This window comes from Meleagris gallopavo, chromosome 6 (assembly GCF_000146605.3).
Source record: "Meleagris gallopavo isolate NT-WF06-2002-E0010 breed Aviagen turkey brand Nicholas breeding stock chromosome 6, Turkey_5.1, whole genome shotgun sequence".
In the NCBI taxonomy this organism is placed as follows: Eukaryota; Metazoa; Chordata; class Aves; order Galliformes; family Phasianidae; genus Meleagris; species Meleagris gallopavo.
In genome coordinates this window covers 42,384,957-42,406,524 of record NC_015016.2, presented here as the reverse complement: position 1 = coordinate 42,406,524, position 21,568 = coordinate 42,384,957, and the positions used below count along the sequence as shown (strand labels likewise).

Below are 21,568 nucleotides of genomic sequence, written 5' to 3'. Positions count from 1 at the left end.
AATACAAGTCTCACAACCAGCAAGGATCAAACATATAAAGGCATTAAAAAAAAAGAGATCGATATCTGGTTAACAATCAATCATACGGCAATGTCATTTAGAATTAAAAAAAAAAAAAGTAAAGCGCTGGAGCAAAAGTCAGAATATCAACAACAATAACCAAAAAGATGTCTCAGTGAAAACAAACACGTAAAGCATAAAACCTTAATCTCTGTCTCTTCAAAGCTGCTTCCGTGACCTTGTTTGGCCTTGTCTGACTAATAAGTCACGAAGACTGAGTCATGTTTTCTCAGAAAGTAATACAAGCTAAAACACTGCAAACAAAAAGCTAGAAAAAGGGAAAAAAATAACTGAAAACCCCCGCTGTTCTCCACAAACCAAGGTTTCTCACCACCAAGACTTGGCCTTCAGAATGAGCCCATCAGCCCGTTTCCCTCAGTGAAGGGAAAGTGGAAGTGCTCTGTAGGACAAACTCTGCTGTGACCTTGGCAGCTGAGAGCACACATTCGTGTGCTCAGCCTCTTCATGCATGCTGCCCCCTCTAAAGTTCCTCGAGGCAAATGCTGCAGGGCTCTATAAATAGTTTTGCCTTGTCTAATTCTCATGTTACATCAGGAGCTTTGTACAGCTCCCTCTCTTTTTATTTAATGTAGGCCACTAAACTTGCCCTCCCCTCATTCCCCTCCTGATTAGTGAGCAAATAAACTGAAAATAGTTAAAAAAAAAAACAAGTAAAACAAAAAAACACAAAACAGTACACCTCCTTTCTTGCAATGTGTCGTGCTGCTGGCTGGGACAGCTAGACATGCTGCCTACATGACTTGTAGTGAGGAGGATCCATCAGGTTATAATACAGAGCTTGGAGGTACAGCACTGCAAGCCGTAAGCTTGCCATGGATGTGTATTTCTTATTCACACTCCTGGATACGCAGTGTGCTCACTGAGGTAGAACAAGGCAAGATGGGCATGGCTCAAGGGACACAGTCCAATGCTTGCTGAAGGAAAGAACCTAATGTCTTTAAAAAAAAAAAAAAATCCACTACCACCACCATCCACAAAAACACTGAATCATTTGGGATTAGGCTGCTGCCATATTTAGCACACATGAACTCCTGTCTCATACTCAACCAGTATTCAACCTACACTGCATGAATGTCAGCTTCGGTGCATTAACACACATTCTGCCTAACAGCACATCTCCCAGTACTACTTAAAAAATACAGATATCAAAGACCTGTCAAACAGCTCATGTACGATGGAAACTATTAGACCAACAGCAAACCAGGTCTTCAAAAAATATAGATAGGAATAGTGTCAGCAGAAGCCCAAAAAGCACTGTTTATACACCACAGGAGCGCAACTTTTCCCAGTTCTCTGCTCCTCCACAAACCTCAAAGACCACAGAAGTATCTGCGACTCCTCTTCCATTAGTTGTGAGAAGGTACAGGAGAGAAGGGCAGGCTGACCACAACTTGTCCAAAATACAGCAGAAGAGCAAAACACTGCCTGGGCCCATTTCCTCCCCAAAAGAAGGAGAAGCAAGAGCACTTGACCACAAGAAAGTCACAAATACACTAAATACACACCAACTAGCTAATAGTAAGGGGAAAAGCAAAGCAAACACAAACCAGCAACCCTACTGAACAACACCTGGGCCTAATAAGTCACCAAGACTGAGTCATGTTTTCTCAAGAAGTAATACAAGCTAAAAAGCTAGAAAAAGGGAAAAAAAATAACTGAAAACCCCCACTGTTCTCCACAAACCCAGCAAGCAGTATGTAGAGATATTCACATGAAAATACATTACCATTCCAAGGCAAAACCCTTCTTCCTCAGGATGTGAGAGGACAAATGAAAACAGTGAAAACAGCTGAAAGAGCTGACTGTAATGGTGGTTCCCCCAGCCAGATCCTATTTAAACAAAGATACCACAAACCCAACTGCCAACAGCTTTAGTCAAAGGCACAGTTTTAGTCGAGTAATTCTACACAATGAACAGACTGACTCAAACCAGATATTTATTGTGATTTAAAACCAGAGGGGGTGGATTTTAATCTGGTTTTGCATTACTATCGTTCTTCTCCTGTTACAGGAGGATTTTATTTTTTCTAATTTTCCCACTTTCCACAATGATTTAAGAGTCTGTGTAGTATCAATATAATTAAAAACAAAAAAACAACAACAAAAAAGGTACTGTTTTACAAGATTGGAAAAGGGTAATTATTTCAAATTGATAGCTGTCTTTCAGAGAATATTTATAGAAAATACCATATTTTATGTATGACCAAGACTGCTGCTTTTCTTCAGTACTTCTTCCTGCACAGAGACAGTGAGAATGAAGTGTCCTGATCCACAAAAGAAAAAAATCCTCCAATCTGTTCAGTAAGAATATCCCATTCTTCCAGAAAGTGAGCACCAGAAGTTTCTTACTGCCAGCAGCCATTTTGGCAATGCCAAACTGGAGGCTTACCACTAAGGCAGGCCACACCACCAACTCCTGCTCTGCACAGGACACTAAGAAAATGAGCTTAACTTCAAAGGCCCACACTCATAGGCAGCAAGGCTCTCCCTGTGCTCCAGCAGTTGGCGCTATGGACTGAGAACCTCCCTCACTCTTTGAGGTTTCCCTATAACCCTGAACATGCAAATAGTTGTTGGGAAGCTATTCCACAGCTTCCCAACAACTTCCTGTTGAAGTGCCTCATATTCATCCCCTTTTGCTATTTTTTCTCACATAGTTAGGTATGGGAGCAGTGTTTTCAACCACACAGGATACCATGTTTAAGAGGGCGTGTGTGAATTGAAGCTCCAGCAGAAGCCCTGTAATTACAGCCCATCTCCAAAGCTGTGGGCTGGGAAGAAATGCAGATTGATGCCCTCTTGAAGGAGCACAAAACCAGACTTCCAACTCTTGTGGATACCCAGGCCTTAAAAGCCTCTTTAGGTACAAGTGCTGAGGAGAGACACAACAAGACCACAAATAACCTAAGCAACCAGCAATCCTTGGCCTCCTACCCAAGCTCTGGTTGTGTGGACTTCCCGGCACTGGGACACGAGCTGCTGACTAACCAGGGTGCATCTCAGCACAGCCATCTCTGTGAGACTGCTTTCCTTCAGCCTCCATACAAGTCAGCAGCAGAAGGGAGAAACCCCACAGCTGTTCTCAAAACATCTTTTAGCACAGTTGTTCTCCCATGTCATTTTCCTGCTTACAAAGCTTGTGCTCAAGCATCAAAAATGAAACAGGAAAAATGAAACAGGCAAATAACAGATGGTTGTTTAAAGGTTGCTCTGTATACCCAATGTATTACCATATACATGCATCTGTATTCTTGGGAACCCAGAATTGTTTATCTTAACAACAGGCTGTGGAATTTTAGGAAACTGGGCCAATGCATCTGTGGCTTAATGCCATTAAAGTCAAAGTTACACTAGCAGAGATCAGAACAGTGTTTTAAGAAAATTCCAGGAGCATTAAACAACATGGCAGTAGCAACACTGCAAAATAGCTTTTATGCATGTCTCCTTAGGGAGGGAACTACAGAAGAGCACAATCTAAGAGGTAAAAATGCAAGTTAAATGTAGTAAGTTTTGCTTCACTTCAAGAATAAATCGTCTTTCCGAATTATGTAATGTCGTTGAAATCCAGCACTGTGGCTTCCCCAAAGGATTGCAAAAATAAGAATCTGAAGTCACTAACTAGAGAGGATCACATGTTTTCCAAAAGTCTGGAAATTGATTTCGGAAAGTAAGTGCAATAGGGCACTTGAGAGGTTTTGGGTTTTTTTGTTTTTGAAGACATCCTTGGGTACATTCCTATATGCACATATTCCCCAGAATACACCAGGGGTAGTTCTGGACATGAGATTTTCCTTACTCGCTAGTCACAGTACAGGCAGCAAACAAGCACTGAGCCCAACTGCCTCCCACTACCTCCACAGCAAACCTCTGCTGATGGAGGAAGGACTGAACTGCTGTAGGAGGACAGACAAGCTGACTGCTCACCAATCAGTCAATTCAGTTTCTCACCTATCAGCATGCCTCATGACTTATTCATATCTTAGCACCCAGTCAGAATGCATTCTGAGTATACCAATAGCCTCAGGCAAGCAACCAAGCCAGTTATTAGCCAGGAGAAGTTCTTTGATGGACATGTTATTCCTGTGCTCAGCACCTTCTGCTGTGTGTGCTTTACAACTCCACCGGGAGATTGAAATTTCTCTGAAAACCCATTTTTCAGTACAGTAACAGAAACAATCTTTGCATGGTGATAGAAAGGAACAGGACAAATTCAGTAAAATAGCAGAAACACAGAGTGAAGCTGAAAGTACAGAAAATCATGAAGGTTTACAAGTTCAGAGAAAGTAGTGTTTGAAGCTCACACACATTTATTTCAATGGAAGAAAAATAGAAAAATATCACAAATGCTTTTTTTTGTCCCCCAGTTGAAAAGAAAGCACACATGTGGCAGATTGGCTTAAGGAAAGCAAAGGCCTTGTCAGCTGCAGAATAGCAACTGGGATTTGTATTCTTGACTCATGCACATATTCTACTGTATCACAAGCAAAGTTCTCATTTTTAGGAAACTGATAACATTTACCCTGATTTAGGACATCTTTTGGACTTTCAGGACCAGAGGTTACCTTTGAAGATGATAATCTACAACAACAGAAGAAAGCAATTAAAAAAAAAAAAAGTAATTGACTGACAGTTTTAAATAACTTTTGCTAGTGCACAAAAAAAAAAAGCAAAAAAAAAACAACAACCAAGTGTCCATCAGGGGATCAACAAGCAAAATGGAAAGCCAGGACTGAATGTCCAATCTTGAGTATAAACACAGGATTTCCTGAGAGGAACAGATCACTTTACCTACCCTGTAAATTCTCCATGCAGGTTGCTCATTTGGCATACAAACTCTTCACTGATTGAAAACAGGTAAAAACCTGGCCAAGATTTACAGCTGAAGCCAATAACATTTAAAAGTGCTGTGAGAGAGAGCAACCCCAAATTTCATTACTTAGCCCGCATTAATTCTGTTTGTTCTCTGTCTACTGCATTCTAGAAACAGACATCAAGGCTTTATTGCATCTCTTTCACTAAGGGGAGAGAATGTGAAACTCTACATCCGACTGAACAGGGCCTGGGGAGCACTTCCTTGCAACCTAAAACCTGGTAGTCTGGGAAGAATGAGCCCACTTGAAAACAGCTGCACATCGTATCACTGAAACAGCGCTTTCAGAAAAATACTTCTGTATCCTCTATGGACACTGACTTCTCTGAAATGAAGTCAACTCATTTAACTCCTTCTACAGTTTACATGAAAAAAAATCTTTCAATCCAAACGCAGCCACGCGTTAAGCACAAGCAAGTTGATCTATCATAGAGCATCCACCTGAGATTTGAGGTCTAAGAATTGAGAATTTCCCACAAGAAATACTGAATTGCCATTACCAAACACGTCCAACAGCAGCAGAGATCTCCAGGCCATCACTTCGCTCTAACAACTAGCAGCCAGGGATTTGTTTAACAAATTACTGGGCATCCTTTCAGTCAGAAAGATATCACAGTACAAACTATCATACACCAGTTATAGCAAAAGCAGTGACTGTATTCCAAAATAAAAATTGCCTTTTTTTTTTTCCCTAACAAGATGCAGGAAATTAAACATTACAGTTATTCCTACTACAAAGTAGAAGCCTGGCACACTAGATCACCCCCACTTCCCTCACTGTTCTGGATCCAGACTCAAACACAGCACCTCATTACTGCTAAGAATCATGTTCTGCTCTTCTCAGCAGAGCGTTCTGCCATCAATTCAGAACTGTGCTTTGTAACATTACAGTATTTTTCTATGGGCTCTTCTGTCCCTAATGAACCCTAATGAACCAACCACAGAAAAGCTCAGTTTTTACATGCCTGTCCTTCACCATGGAAAGAGGGAAAAATATAAACATACTTGTTTATACTATTACATGGAGAATCATAAAGGCTGGAAAAGATCTCAACTACCAGCCCACCCCCACCATGCCCATGACCACGTCCCTCAGTGCCACATCCACACAGTTCTTCAGCACCCCCAGGGACAGTGACTGCACCACCTCCCTGGGCAGCCTGTGCCACTGCCTCACTGCTCTTTCTGAGAAGAAATTCTTTCTAATACCCAAACTGAACCTTCCCTGGCACAGTTTGAGGCCATTCCCTCTCATCTTATCGCTGTTACCTGGGAGAACAGGCTGATCCCCCACCTCACCACAGCCTCCCTTCAGGCAGTTGTGGAGAGAGATCAGGTCTCCCCTGAGCCTCCTCTTCCCCAGACTGAACAATCCCAGCTTCCTCAGCTGCTCCCCATAAGACTTGTGCTCCAGACCCCTCACAGCTTCGTTGCCCTTCTTTGGAATAAAGAAATCAGTAGGTCATTTTGGTAGTGAGCTTCTCACTACATTGGAGCCTCCCTGGAAGAGGAAGAACAGTAGCAGTTTCCCATGACTCAGTGATTCAATAACTCCCGTGTAAAGTTCCGCCACCTCCAGCAACAGACATGCCAAGGCCAAAAGCACAGTTAAATCCTACAGTTAAATAGAGCAGCCAGCTTTTAAGCAGCACTAAACCTAGCACTGCCTCTCTGAGCAGGATGTGTTGGTACCTGCCCGCAGCACAAGCAACCCCTGCAATCTGAGTAAGGCACTCTGCTGCTGCTTTCTGAGGGATGAACCACTGCTGAAATGCCCCCTTCCTCACTCTGTCTCTGCCTACACCATCATAGGAACATGAAGGTCTATTAATAAACAGAAAGAAAAGGTCACCAATTTGACTTGGATCTGTGGTTTAGGCTAAGATCACTTGCACAGGAGCCAAGAGGGCCAGGTACGAGACCAGTTTCCCCAGTCACACTATGAAATTGCAAGGGAACAATACAGTATGCACTCGTGAGGTCTCCCACAGAGTCCTATTGGGAAACAAGTGCTAACGTGCCAAGGTGATAACAGAAGGCTTTTTTACAGCTTGCATTCATTTCAGCTATGGCGAAGTCTATCTACAGTAAGGAGGAAAAGCAGCAGCACAGGACAAATCTGACAGCAGATAAGAGATCATTTAACAACTGGTACCACATTTGGGGGGTTATTCATGCACCTTTTCTCCTCCTGACTTTTGCGTTATATGTCAATTTCATAGGTTTCCATTCTGCCTCGAGCTTTACATTGTGTTCAGACCTACATGTACTGAACAAGCAAAGAACAGAGCCATTCATCAACTTCTCAAAGGCCTTTATAGAGAGGCACAAACTTACAGTGCAATCAAGAAGCCATATAAAACCCAAGCAGATAGATATGACAAAAGACTATTTTCTTGCTCTTGAAACCCACACATGATATACAGCATATTTAGCTGCTGCAGAAGGTTTCCAGATTCTGACAATATTTTTCTTCTTTCCCCTTGCACAAGTTTATTCCTGTTTATTAGGAATTTTTTTTCTACAGTCATATAGCTCAACTAAGTCACTGATCTGTTCTGCTCAGTTCTTGATTACTGTGTTTTTAATTCTATTCTTTATTTATTTAAAAACCTCAGTTCCAGTAACTTAGATACACACCAGAGCACAGTGGTAGAGCACTCCTACAGAGACAGAAAGAAAGTCTGTTCCCAAAGTCAGTGACCAAGCTCAGTGAGAGATACGAATGCCAGCAGCCTTCAACCCAACGTTTAATGTCTAGCTACCACAGTACAGTTTGCATTTATCATCAGTTCCTCTAGCTGCAAGGCATAAGGCACCACCACAGCCACTGGGTTTTAACTATGGTCTGGGCTCTTCAGACACGTTACAAATAGCTGTGAAAATAAAACTCAAGATCCTAGAATTAAACATCGCACAGAGGTAGAGTTGCACAGCTAGATTAGGCCCAACAAAACTGGCAAGACAGCACAAATAGCACAGAAATCAGCTCCCACACAGGAGTCTGAGCGTGGCCAATGCCTGCCAGTCAAAAGGAAGGAAGATGACATACAGCCCAAACGCATAAACCAGAGAAATGAACAATAAGCCAGAGAAAGAGAGCCAGGCAATCTTTTACTTCAGCAAATGTATAAATGTTCAATTTCATGGAACTTTACGAAGCACAGTAGCAACTGACATGGCTTACTTTACTTTATCTTTTGTGTCCCTGAAGCAATGAAATACACATCACCAAAATGTTTCTGCTATGTGGCAGCGTTCCCAGCTATGTCATTTAGAGAAGTCTCTAACAGCCTGGAATTCTATTTTGAATTCCCTACCTGCACATTTTATTTGCAAAGATAAACTTGAAAGCCAAGACAAGCACATTCACTCAGCCACGCACATGGAGATCAAAACACTGGGGGTAACCTTTGACTTTATTCTCTCTGTTCTAAATCAAAATAGACGTTAAAAGTTGAAAGGCAGGAGGCAGGGAAAGCATGGCAATGTATTTAGGGCAGTCTCACTAGCAGTTTGGCCATCAGGAAAGAACAGCAGCTTTCCTGCTCAGGTAATGGAGGACAGAGATGGCATGATCTGTACCACCCTTCTCTAGTTACTGTGCAGCCAGAAAACCCTTGTGCATAAGCAAATGCAGTACACAAACGACTGTCACTCCCACTTCATCCAAAACGCCTCAGGTCAGAGCCTTTCCACTAATGTATGAAGAGCTCTGAGATTGAGTCTAGCTAAAAGGTCTATGTTTCTTAAGATCCAGAACCCCTCGCTATAATCAAGAAGGAATTTTTCATGCAATTCTCCCTCAATAACATGGAGATTATTCTTAGCTCAATATATGCTCTCTTTCTTGAGCTAACAAACCTGAAAAACGTGTATTTGCTTTGCAAGTTATCAGGAAATACAGAAAGTCAAAAATAGACAGAACAGTCAGGAATGAAAGGAACCTTTTTCCTCCTTCCCATTGCAAACCACAGGCAGCTCCCTTTCAGAGCTCTCTGCAGGACTCTGTCCCTCGGTGACTCTGAGCATCTATCCAGACTGCTAAAAATATCCTCAGCTACAAGACATAAACATTATCAGCAGAAAACATTCACACAGGCCTCACAGCAGCCCTGCAGCTCAGCGTGAGGCAGAGTGAAGAATTGTTTGTTGAGTCAGGAAGCCTTTCCTGCATGCACACTGCAGACAGAACAATATATATATTTTTTCCCATGGTCGTGGATGCCTCACGAGCAGCCTCAATAAATTGACTTGGAATTCAAACCCATCACCTCCAGTACACTTTACATGTACATCAGATGGCAATTCTGCAGCCCTCTAGGATTCTCTCTCTGGATGTATATAAGCACCGTGTAATGAAGTACACAATATTTGATAGGCCAGGGGCAACACTCAACATTTTCAAAGTTATTTTCCTCACTATAAAATGGTAACAAAACAGGCAGAGGTTAAAAGTTTTGCCCAGGTCGCTTCTGTGTGGTACATGTGCCACGAGTGTTGTCACCGCATGCTATGATCGCTACTCCAAGATGAGATCCTTCAGCACCCAAAGTCCTGAGCTGCAGAAGTGAAAGCAACGTGGGGCATGTTTCTGTCAGAACTGGGGACGGGAGAATTTTCATAGCACTGCATAAAATGTAAGAATGCATTAGCATCAAAAAACAGTTGCTTATTCTCTTTCCTACCTTTGGAAAAAGAGTTCTGTTTACTAGCATGCATTTAAGGAAACAAAAACATCTGGTTTGCATTTCAGAAGGTAATTTTAACAAAATCTACTTCGAATGCAAATGAATCAGAGATGGAGGCTGTCTCCCATATAGATGTTCTCAAAAATCTGAGGAAACTATTTCTAATCAGTATCAACACAATATTGTTCAGTAAAGCCATAACGTAACTACTTCCCTATTTCCCTCTTCATAACATCAGTTTTATGTTAACTGACAGATTCTGTTCAATTTTATGGTCAGTACAAATGAAAGAGACATGCTATGAAGCAGATCATCTTCAGACACTGCACGAAATCATGTTCTGCACTGCACAGCTATGCTCAAGGGCCATCTAAAACATTCAAGGCATCTTAAAAAATAAAATCATCTCGACTCATAGCATCTGTATGTGAGATATTTTACCTCAGACGGAACTGCTGAGACATTTTAATTTTTCACATGGAAAACAACAGTAACTTTCCCACTGATACCTCCCAAAGTAACTCACCCATTTAGAAGCTATGCATCCATCAGCACAGTCACATGGCATAAGCTGAGATTGCATCAAGAGCTCTAATTTTAAGAAGCCTGGCAGTGCTATCAGCAGTTACTCCACAATGAACACGTGCTCTGTTTTTTCTTGTGCATCTAAAATCTAAAAGTGCTTCCAGACCAACAGGAAAGTTTTATCACAAATTCCTGCGTAGAGTTGAAGTGATACTTTAAAACATTAAAAAAAAAAAAAAAGTTGATATTTTAAGTAAAGATTTAGAGCGTGTTTTTTTCTTCGTAAGTCTCAAAGAGGTTTTAGCAAAGCAGAATTTTCCACGGCTGCAAGAGATACAGAGGGAGCCCGTTTGTCCATTTGTTTTTCCCATGACATTTTCATTGGAGGGCAAGTCTCACCAGTTGCACTATGACCTTCCTATTGATGTTAACGACCATGCCAGAAACAAAATTTTCAGGGCCTAGTTAAAAATTACTGTGCTCTTGTTACTGATAGCTGTGATGTGAAGTGAAAGCATTGGGAAACATGCAAGTAAACCACCAGTTACCTACAGTTAAAAAAAAACAACAACACAGCACTTCAGGATAAACCTTTCAAATTTCTTCTGTTTTCCACTGGAAGGATGAGGCTGAGAGTTGTGCATCAGAACTTACCTACTTTTCTCTCAGCTTTCAGAGGTGTTTTCCCTACCATATATGTTCTCCTTCATCACTTCAAGAGCTTCACTTACTAGAAGGAAAAGCCCAGTTCAGAAGTCACCAATACTTCTTATCATGCTGAAGGACATCATTACCAGATACACGTCTCTTCTTACTTTACTTTCTTTGTCAGAGTTACTGGGAGCAGTACCAAACAAGTTTATTGAACACCAAACAGCTTGAAGAACTCACTGAGAACTGGCTAATACAGAAAAAGCACCAGTGCTGAAAGGCCCGATTCCCTTCCCTTTCCCTGGCACAGTTAGGTGCAGCTGTGCATTACCAGTTGCCAGCATACTGTATTTCCTGAGAATAAGGAGTAGGGTAAAGGGAAGGAAACACACAAACAATCCAGCCAGGAACGAGTGAAAATAATCCTAAGGTCTCTCATATCAATACATGTCTAAATTAGAATTTCCACATGACATCTGAGCTATCTATATTAAGCTGCTTAGCCAGTCTTCCACTAAATTAAGCACTTGAGTGTCTTTCAAGTTCACATGATTTTTTGAGCCTAACTAGGCAGCTATTCTCTCTGCATGTGATGTATTGAAAGGTTCTTCGTCAACTACATTCTTCTACTCCAGTTCCAGCTCTGTGATGAAACCCTGTGAGCGTGAAGCCAAATGACATCAGGAACCACATTTCACCTCTTTTAGAGTGAAAGGCTTTCAGGATGGGATGTGATCACAGGGAACAGCACCACAGTTGAAGAATAGTATCAATATTTAAAAACACCACAGACCACAGTGTGAAATACACTCCTAACCCTTCTAATCCTCACGTTTTCCTCGTAATTGCTGTACAGCCCCATAATGACTAGCAATAATCTGAAGTCACATATCCATCTCTAATTTCATATTTGAAATTACTTGTCCCAGAATAATCCACATTAAAATCCTCATTAGAAAGGCTAGTAAATGTTTTATAAATTAGTTCCAATACTTCCAGTTCTGTTTAAAAGACCACATTAAAATTTATTCAGCTCTCCTTCTAGGCTGCAAAGACGGCAGGTTTTGGTGCAGACCTACTCTGCTTTTATCCACGCCACCTTCACGCATCCAGAACCAGTCTCATTAAACAAAACCTCAAGCCCACTCACCGAGCAGTTTCTAACAGTACCTTCCATGCAGTTTCCTCTGCCTCCAGCCTTCTTACAGTCTGTTAATGACACATTCTGGGATGCAGCTCACCAGAAAATATTATTTCCATAGCAGTCCACAGCACAGATGTAGATATATCAAACCGCAACGCCCGGAATACAGTGAGGAGGGGATTTATATCAAAATGTGTTGAAAATCTCTAATTTTAGCACAGGACACCAGTGCAAGACAAGTGCTCTTCCATAAAGACAACAAATTGTGAATGTCTGCGGGATGAATTAGAAGCCCCACAGGAAGTACAGTCAGTGGAAAGGAACAGAAGGGTAGGTAAGTTAAGTACACAGGGCAAATAGCAACTCTGAATTAACAATACCTAAACATTATCGGGGGCAAAACAGGAATTTACAAGAGGAAAGTGAGTCACATAAAAATGATCAGGTAAATCCATCTGATGTATTCCACTCAATAATACCTTTTTTTTTTTTTTTTAAGTCTATTCCCTATAGACAAGGGTTCCTACGAGAATGTAGGTGCTCTTTGGTTGCTGTGTATTCCTATCTGAACTAGTAGGGACTGGGAAAGAGGAGTATAAAAGGAGCTAACAAGGAAGGCGTTATTTCTGCCTGATAAAAACTCTGACTCCAGCCAACTACAATTGCACTCCCATCATTTGCTAAGTCATATTACAGATGAAAACAACTTGACAATTCTTCATTTCCTTCCCTTTGCTCTCCTGCAGATGCCTAAGATCAGCACTGAGATTTTGTGAGCTGGGGACTTGAAGCACTGCAGGCAATGCCAGTGGGCTGCATTTCTAAAAAGCTGGTAAATGCAAGACTTTTGATGAAGGAATTTCAACTTCCCTCAAGTCAGCCAGTCACAGAGAGCACTAAAAGGCACTGTTCCAAAGCTGAAAAGCTCCCAGACATGCAAAGGCCCTTTAAATTGTTTTGGCACAGAGATAAAATGGGTTTTGTAACAAAGAACATGTGGAAAAAAAGAGTTAAACTTAATTCCTGCCTGAACTTGACTGGAAGCAGTTGCCCATTTTTACAGATTCCTTAAGTATACTCATTCTTATAACAGAGTTCAGATGCCCAAATTGTGGAGCAATAAAAAGAAACAGTGAACTGTATCTACTTTTTCCTCATTACTACATTTAAATTTCACAGTAACTGTATTTAAAGTTCACAGTAACTACGACTGTTAGGGGGAAAAAAAATTCTACCTATTTTTTCCCACCTTCCAGTCACCAGAATGCAGGCACTTAACTCTCCAACAGCAATTAAGTTTTTCAGATCCATCAAGATTTAAGCCCTTATTCTTACAATAATAGAGCTCTATGAAAAACAATTGATAACTTTGAAATTCATGCAGTAATTTGTAACCTTTTTTTTTGTTTGTTTGTTTTTCCTTTCTTCCTCTTTGAACGTTCTGGTTTCAAATTTAACTACCAACAAGAAAATCAAACTCAAATGAGCTTAATAAAATGATGCAAACCCCAGTACAGTACAGATCATCTTGTGCTCTACTTCCATGTTAATAGCAGAACAGAGTCCAGCACACCAGTCAAACAGAGATTACTTTAATAATGAGGCTTGAAGTTACCAAAGTATCTGTTAGCATATATAAATATATATATAATATTATATATATACATACACACACATTAACTTGTTTACTGCCCTTCACTTCTGTTGCTGATCCTGGAATGCGACAATTATCCTGTGGATATCCCAAATAACTGCAACTTCTTTGAAGCCCTAAGACTAAATTTGCATGGATTTATCTGCTGCCATCACAGCAATTGTTTAATAATAACAACATGACTTCAGATAACTGATGCCCAAAGCAGTTCTTTTCATGGTCTTTAAAGTCTTAAGTCAAATTCCTACTGTTTTATTCTCAAAAAAAAACAAACCAGAAAAAACAAAAAAACAAAAAAACCTTAGGGTGACAGCATTTGAAACAGAATGGCATTTTACTAGGACTAACAGACTCCGAGGTACAACTCCAATTTGGAGAAAACAGAATAAAAAAGCTATGCTGGACCCCTCCAAGCACTGGTGCATTGTCAATGCCCTACTTTTGCATCCCAAAGCGTAAATCTTTCTTCCTTCCCCCACAGTACAAAAGCCTTGTGACAGTACAACAGCAGCTCAGCATTACTGGAGTAAGAGGCCAGGCATTGTTATCCAGCACAGCACTGAAAACCAATATTCAGCTGAACTGCAGACTAAGGGAATCCAAAAAGCACAAAAGCAGCACTTGCATGCTCTCTCTGTCTGAGCTGATTGAAAACATAGCTAGCAATGTTTCTGCACACACATTACATACATACTACACTCAAAGTTGAGCTCAAACAGCATCAGAGAACTGCAACTCCACAACAGCCGCTGCTGTACCTGCTCTTCTGCCCTTTTTGCTCTTGATCATCTGCGTAGCATTCCTCCTTTCCTGAGTCTGCTTCCCCACTCCAGAACTTCACCATCTGGCCAGCACGCTTGCTTTAACTGCCGCTTCTATTTGCGTTTTCCCCACACGAGGAGTTCTTGGTGCTGTAAGGTCATTTGAATGCTATTGTAACTTTGGCTCCCGCACAAGTTTCCTCGCCCTCTCTTGGCTGAGCAGTTACACCAACTACCAAACTGAGTCAAAGAGAAAGGCTCAGACTGTTCCTCTCTTCAGTCTGCTGCACTGGAACTGTGATCTTCACAGTATCTACGTTCTTAATCACGTCCAAAATTTCTAGTTTCAGCACGCAGTAGTGCAGCCAGCTGTATGCCAAACACCTGCTGAACAGAACGGAGGTTAGCAGTCTTCTTATAAACATCAGAAGCAAAATCAAGGCAATGTATACCATCACAAATACACCACAGAATGTTTCACAGAGTCTTCACAGAGGTGGTAACGTTTAACTACAGAATAAAATCGAGTAGTACTGTAGAACTGCACACAGTTCAACAAAGGCTTCTGCTGCAAGTCCAGACACACCGGTGGACCGACCGAGCCATGAGCTCATCTGGCAGTCACACAAGCACTCCCACAAAGCAAGCCCTGGTGCACTGGGTTTACGCTCCAAACGACAGGAAAACACAAGTTCTGTCCCTCTTAAAATGCTATCTGTATATAACGTGTGAGCAGTCCCACAGCAAGTTCTGAGTTGTAAGAATTCGGAAACAACTGCTCTGTAGTTTTCTCCAGGAATGACAAATTTAACTTGGTCATATCTCGTACAAAACGGATCACAACCACTCACCTCAGCCCACCTCCTGTCTGCTCACACCCAGGACAAGCTTGCAGCCACGTCTAGCGGCAGTTCTTTTGGTGGCCTGGTCCAGCTCTCTGCTTCTAAACAAACGATGCATAAACTTGGCAGTCCAAGGGGAAGTCCACACCAGTAACAAACATTTGAATCACTGTAGCTATGGAATGCAACACCCTCCCAGCATAGTCCAGTTTTAAGCATTTCTCAACTGCTCCTGCTTATTATGGTTCTCCCCCCATCTTGTCTAACTATCCAGATTTTTTGTAAAATTCAGCTGTAATTACTCAAAAAGGCTCACACCTCCACCGATGGTTATTTACAGCGCTTCCTATGACAACAGCCTTTGAATGCTGAGTATGCAACTTCAGTTTTAAAAAACATCCTCATTTCATACTGTCTTCTTACCATATCAATCCTTCGCACTCACGCACGTTTTTCAGGCTGGTCTACAATCATTCCATTATTCTTCAGTTAAAGACTGAGCATAAGCACATGCCTGGACAAAGTCCAGCCTTTGAGATAGGAAAGCCATCGCTTACTTCATCAGCAAAGCTGCTGATATTCCCAGTGCCTTGTCACACCACTGCTTCCTGCTTCATGACATCCCTGACTCATGCAGCTTTACTGAAGTTATGAGCATCAGACTGTCATTACAGGAGACTGAAATTCACCATATGGTGAATGGTAGATTTCATCAGGTAATTTAGATTTGCAAATATAACTTTGTTCTGCTGAGCATTTCTATGCATCGTCATAAGCTTGAAGGCAAATCCCTGAAATAGGAGAAATAAAATTCAAGCCAAATAGTGAAGCAATGAGGTTTAAAGTCATCACGAGTGAAAGTATTTCATACAGCTGTTTCAAGTTTCAAGGAAGACATCTTCCTATCTCCATTTATATACAGCAGTATAAAAACGCAGCACTTCAGTGCTCAGGGAACAGGGGGGAGGGGAACACCTCTTTCTTTAAGGCTTACATTTAAGAGAAAAAATGTTTTTCTTTCTATCTCCATGCAAAACTAAGAAGAAAGATTTCCTGTTCATACCTTTTGCACGCAAGCTGGGATTTCCACATTTCCCTGAAAACCCAGCAGATAAAATATCTAATGAAAATCCATTTTTCATTCTCATTCATTTTGCAGTTATGAAACCTTTTCCTGGGAATAAGGATTTTTCCAACCAGTGCTCTTTTTTCCTTCCAGTTTTCCAACACGTGCATGTAATTGCCATCTTCCATCTGTCTTGCCCATGCATCTTTAACAGCATGAAGATTTGCTGACACTATCATCACGAATGAACAGACAATAAGGCTATTTATCCTTTGCCAGACTGTGACATTGTTAAATATTCAGTAGAATAAATTAGAATTTAACTCTACAACTGACTAACAAATCCAAGCAACTTACAGAAGCCTTAGTATTTGCAAGAGTTTATTCTGAAATACAATTCATTGCTTCCTTCTGAGCAGCTCCGTGCCTATGCAACTGTGGATGTGAATTGCCAGAACTGTACACCTCACATCATGAAGACAATCTGTTCCATTCACCTTTAAATGATTCATTTGTTGTCCCTTGCCTACTCACAGTACATTATGCCACCACAGTAGAAACAATCCAGGACTACCTGACCTACACTCGCTGCATATTCTCAGGACTGTTTTCATGGGTTTATTCAAATACCTCTGCAGTGACCAAATCTACTCTCTGGCACATAGATTTTTTCATACTCTATTTGCAATGCAAAAAAAGAAAGAGAAAAAAAATAATCCAATCTTCAAAAAAAGCCCTACATGCAAAGCACAAGCTTTTCTGATTTCCTGTACCTGCAGTATATTTCAACTCAACCTTTCTAAACTATTTCCTTCAATAAGTTTTAATATAACTTTCAGCATTTCAGCACACCACCAGGGCAGTGAGGAAGTAAATGGTCCTTGACTTTTGAAAATAACCTAAGGAGAGGTTGAAGAAGGCGATATCTTGTCAGCGCTAACAACAACTGGTGTCACCATTACCAATGCAATGTAACTTTGATATCTTCGATGTCCTGTTATTAGATATGGTGGATATGAAGATCCAAACTGAACAGATGTGGCAACAAAGCTTACAGATAGAGCAGTGCATCATTTTCCAGAGAAGAATATCCCCTACACAGCCATTTCACACCCACACAAGCAAATATGAGTTCAGTGCTGCTTCTCTGAAAGCTCTGTATGTAGGCAGGATAAATTATTATTCAGAGTTAGAACATTTAGAATGTTTACCAGCTTCTGCAATCCCCAGGCACAGTCAGTAAACAGATTCTCTCAGCAAGCTGGCAGAGCAGCAGACTGCCTTAGCACCAGAAGTATGAAGTGAGTGATCCACTATTGTAAGAAAGTCAGAAGCCATAATGCAGGCCATGTTGGGGACGCTTTTAGAAAGATCTTACAAAAAATAGCAGTGAGCACTGTAAACAGTTACAGGAACTGCTTCCACTTTCCTCCTGCTTCTCTAATGTACATTTGTGGTCCAGTATTAAATAAGTTCAAGCTTTTCAAGGTCAAAAATAATAATAAAATAAAAGCTACTTGTTCCTGAAATAGTTTTTTTCTACCATCAATACCACAAGGGAAAAACCACCCAGACCTTTTGCCAATCTGCACGATATGGACAGACACACTGGGGCCAGAAGCAGAGCACCACAAATCACAAAACATCACTCCATGCTCCATTTGGTATGACATCCCCGCTTCACCTCCGCCACCAAGACACGTGAGACACCCCATAACCCAATCCACCCATTTCACACAGCAGCAGGGAAGTTCTACTGGGGACTGAGAACAACCCAAAGAAACCCTGGCATCTCGCCCCCGCCTGCCTCCTTCTATACACACAGTAACTCACTGCACCTCCACAAGTTGCACAAGCCACTGGTGGCTGTGAGCATGTCTCCACATGACACCAGCTCATATAAACAAGTGGTTCCCAGCTTGAATCAGCTGCTGTGGCTCATTCTTATCTAATGATGGAAAGAACATGTTTTTCCATACTCCTGAGTGTGCATTAGTCGTTTTACTTTGAATTATTTTGTACATAGATTGTGCGACATACACAAGCACGATCAAAAAACGTTAAGTCTACTTCTAAAAAGGAACCTTACCATTCTTATCAATGTAAAAGGATTGATACAAAGAAGAAGCAAGGCTGCCTACTCAGTGTATCTAAATCAAAACAGCTCTTAAGGAAAAATGAAAAGACAAAACTAATGATTATTGGAAAACTCAGCACATGTTTGCTAGGCTTTGATGGGTTCCCAAGGCAGGGACCTGCAGGGATCTGTGTTCCCTGGCTGGAGAGTACAGATCAAGTCATGCACAGACTGCCTGCGGGAAGAGGCAGCAGCTGCAGCCGGCTGCAGCAGACATCTGCCCCCATCCTCACGGGAGCTGCTGTTCCATATGGCAAACAGGTACTGGAGACTGAAAGGCTTTTCTCATGAAACCAGTTTGAAGGATAAAAGAAAGCACAAGCAGACTAGGATTGAAAGCTGTTTCTAAAACGAGAACTGGCTTGGTGTCATTCTGATTATGCTAAATGCCCCCAGAACAGTATCAGAGGTGGCTGGTAAAAAAGCAGAATGTGCACACTGTCCCTCTCACAGCCTCGCAGTCCTTCTGTCTCCACGTTTCTTTTTCAGCAATTTTTACCATTACTTAAGTCAAAACATTTCAGAATAGGCATCAGAACAAGAGCCAAGATAAACAGTCTGTATTTATGTTTTTACCTTTAGTTCCACAAAAAATCAAAATAAGTACACTTATGGGGGGAAGATAACTTCCATAAGCACTTTACTTTTATTTCAACACTACTGAGGGCAATTCCAACAAGCTCCTTCTTGCTTCTGGGCAGCGCAGCCCTTCACTCAGCTTGCACCCATCCACTCAAAACATCAAGCTTGTCTTTTTATTCTTAAATGTTACAGCTTTACCATCAGGGCTCTAAGACTGGTTTATACATCAGTCTGAAGCAAACCAAGTGTCCAGCTCTGCCCTCAGTCACACTCTGGTAATTCCAGTTAGTATAGACATGCTACCTTGGATTTACACAGCAGCAACAGTACAACACAGCAGAATACAGAACTCAAAGCGTTACCAACTAAAAGGCCATTGAAATGAATGTTTTGGCTAACTGCTTAAGTCTAAATGTTTCAATTGGTTGGAAAAAATACAAGGTCCCCACCAAGCAAACTAGCCCTATCAGTGAGGCAAGCTGTGCTAAATTACTTAGACTACAACAATCCTATCTAACCATGCATACTCTCAAAACATCTACCTTCTCCATTTGGCAAACCAGTGTCGTATTCAGACACGGCACCATTTAATTATGAACCAGATTGCAAGAAGAGAATAGGACAGTTAACTTACTGCTGTTTAATGAGCACGCTCTTGTTAGTTGTGAATACATTCACTGTACTCATTAAATCAGGAGGCAGCGAAGTCCTAAATACATCATTAAAAGGATCCAGGAATGCTGCTGCTTTGTTCAGCACGACTACAGCCTCTGCCTGGCAGTTGGAAAGCGGGCAAGATATGTAAGTCCCTTCTGTGAGGCCAGCAGATCTCATTTTAACCTAGGAGGAGGGAGAGAGAAGAGATCTGCTTCTCCCAAGATTCGCTCATTCAGTATTAAATTTATCTTTTTATTGCTGACCTGAAGCAAGAACGTGGTCTCTACAGCAAGATATCAACAAAAAAGCGTCAAGCTTAAAGAAATTAAATTAATAATAATAAATCACAGCCTGCCTTCAGTACCCCCAAGAAGAAGGAACATGTATTAACTTATCAATCTGCCAGTTAACCAAATTAGCCTTCCATAACTAAATACACACACACACACACACACACACACACAAAGGTTTCTCCTATGCTATTTACAATGCATTGATTAAGGCTGAAGAGGAAGTGGCCAGCAGAATCCCATACATTCTCCCAGAAGAGACTTAGGATATATGCCCAGTGAGAGGATGGGACTTCATCTGTGAAAGATTGATCCATCTTCCCTGGAAGATGCACACTCACATGAGAATCTTCATATTTAAAGCATTATACATTTACAGACAAGACAGAATGTAACTGGCAGCTGTTTAGCTTGGATTAATTGCAGGAGAAGCACCTTCTGCCAGAACACCTAACTGCTGCACCACTGGAGCTGCACAGAGCCCAGAATGTATGGTTTAGCAGGGATGACTGCTTCGTCTAAAACATCTTCGGAGGGGAGAAGGATGAAAGAGAAAACGTGCTTCTGAAACTTCTAGAGTTTGCTATAAGCAAATCCTCTTCTCCTGGCCCTCTTACCTCACATGGAGGGAACTGAAGGTCAGAACACGGCAGGGAGGGCAGGGGGCTCTGTCTAGGGCTTAACAGTCTCAGTGCAAGACTTGAGCACTTTAATCCAAGCAATTATTTCCCAGTCAGAAAGTTGTTGATAATGTAAAAGGATACATAAATACTGGAGTCCAGTCAAACAAGGACTAATTCCCAACGAAGAACTGCTTTCAAGTACAGTAATCCCAAGCACATTCTGCAGGGCCTCCTCCCATTGTGCAGACCTGACAGCTCATCCCTTCCCTGGGAAGACATGTTCTAACCAGCAGTGTTAGCACATTGTGACTGCACTTGCTCCAGGCCTTCAGAATAAGCCCCTGCAGATCAGATCCTGATTTTCTCCATTTTGCCAACAAAATTTTCAGGAAAAAAAAAAATCCTCCTGATTAAGCAGTCAGGCTTAATGCAATATGCCATGACTAATCCTCTTAAATTTTCTCTGAGTCCTGCATTATAATCTCACTAACACCAGAGGCACTGTTCTTTTCACAGGAGCTACGTGGCTAGGTGGACTGCCACAATCTTACTGATTCCTCCCTGCTACCAATCCAAGCAATCAGCACCCAGGCTGCAGCACACAGCAGCTTACTTTGGGTGCAGTCCTACAGCAGCGCTCTCAAATGACAAGAGTGTCAGCTGCACAGCTACACTCATCCATGTGAACAACCCAAGACTTCTGGGGTCACATCCCCACTGACCCCACTGAAAAAAAACAGAAACATTTCGTTCTTCAGGCTGCTCCCAGAGTTCAGAGGCAAAGAACTACCAGGGTCTCCAGTGGTTTAAAACATCACTACTAGAAATTAAGAAGTCTAACTGTTTGGGGACAGGAGGGATCGGGCAGGAATCACATTCAGACACGAACTAGAGATGAACCTGTTGCCAGAAATGTACATCTACAAATGGTCCTAGCACTTGACTAAGTGCCCTGTTCACTGCCTTAAAGAGGAAAAAAGCAAAAAAAAAAAAA

At 41.5% G+C, this 21,568-nt stretch overlaps 1 protein-coding gene across 3 annotated transcripts in view; it reads right to left on the bottom strand.

Moving 5' to 3' along the window:
• The window catches only part of TRAK1 (trafficking kinesin protein 1), a 104,118-nt gene extending 89,523 nt beyond the window's left edge, over positions 1-14,595 (bottom strand). Inside the window, exon 1 of one of the 3 annotated variants that reach the window (XM_010712968.3) lies at positions 14,375-14,595. In XM_010712968.3, coding sequence (XP_010711270.1) covers positions 14,375-14,460 — 86 coding nt within the window. In that variant the 5' untranslated portion in view covers positions 14,461-14,595. The remainder of the gene's footprint in view (positions 1-14,374) is intronic. The other 2 variants (XM_003207269.4, XM_031553970.1) reach the window with 2 other exon arrangements.
• Positions 14,596-21,568: the final 6,973 nt, after the last annotated feature.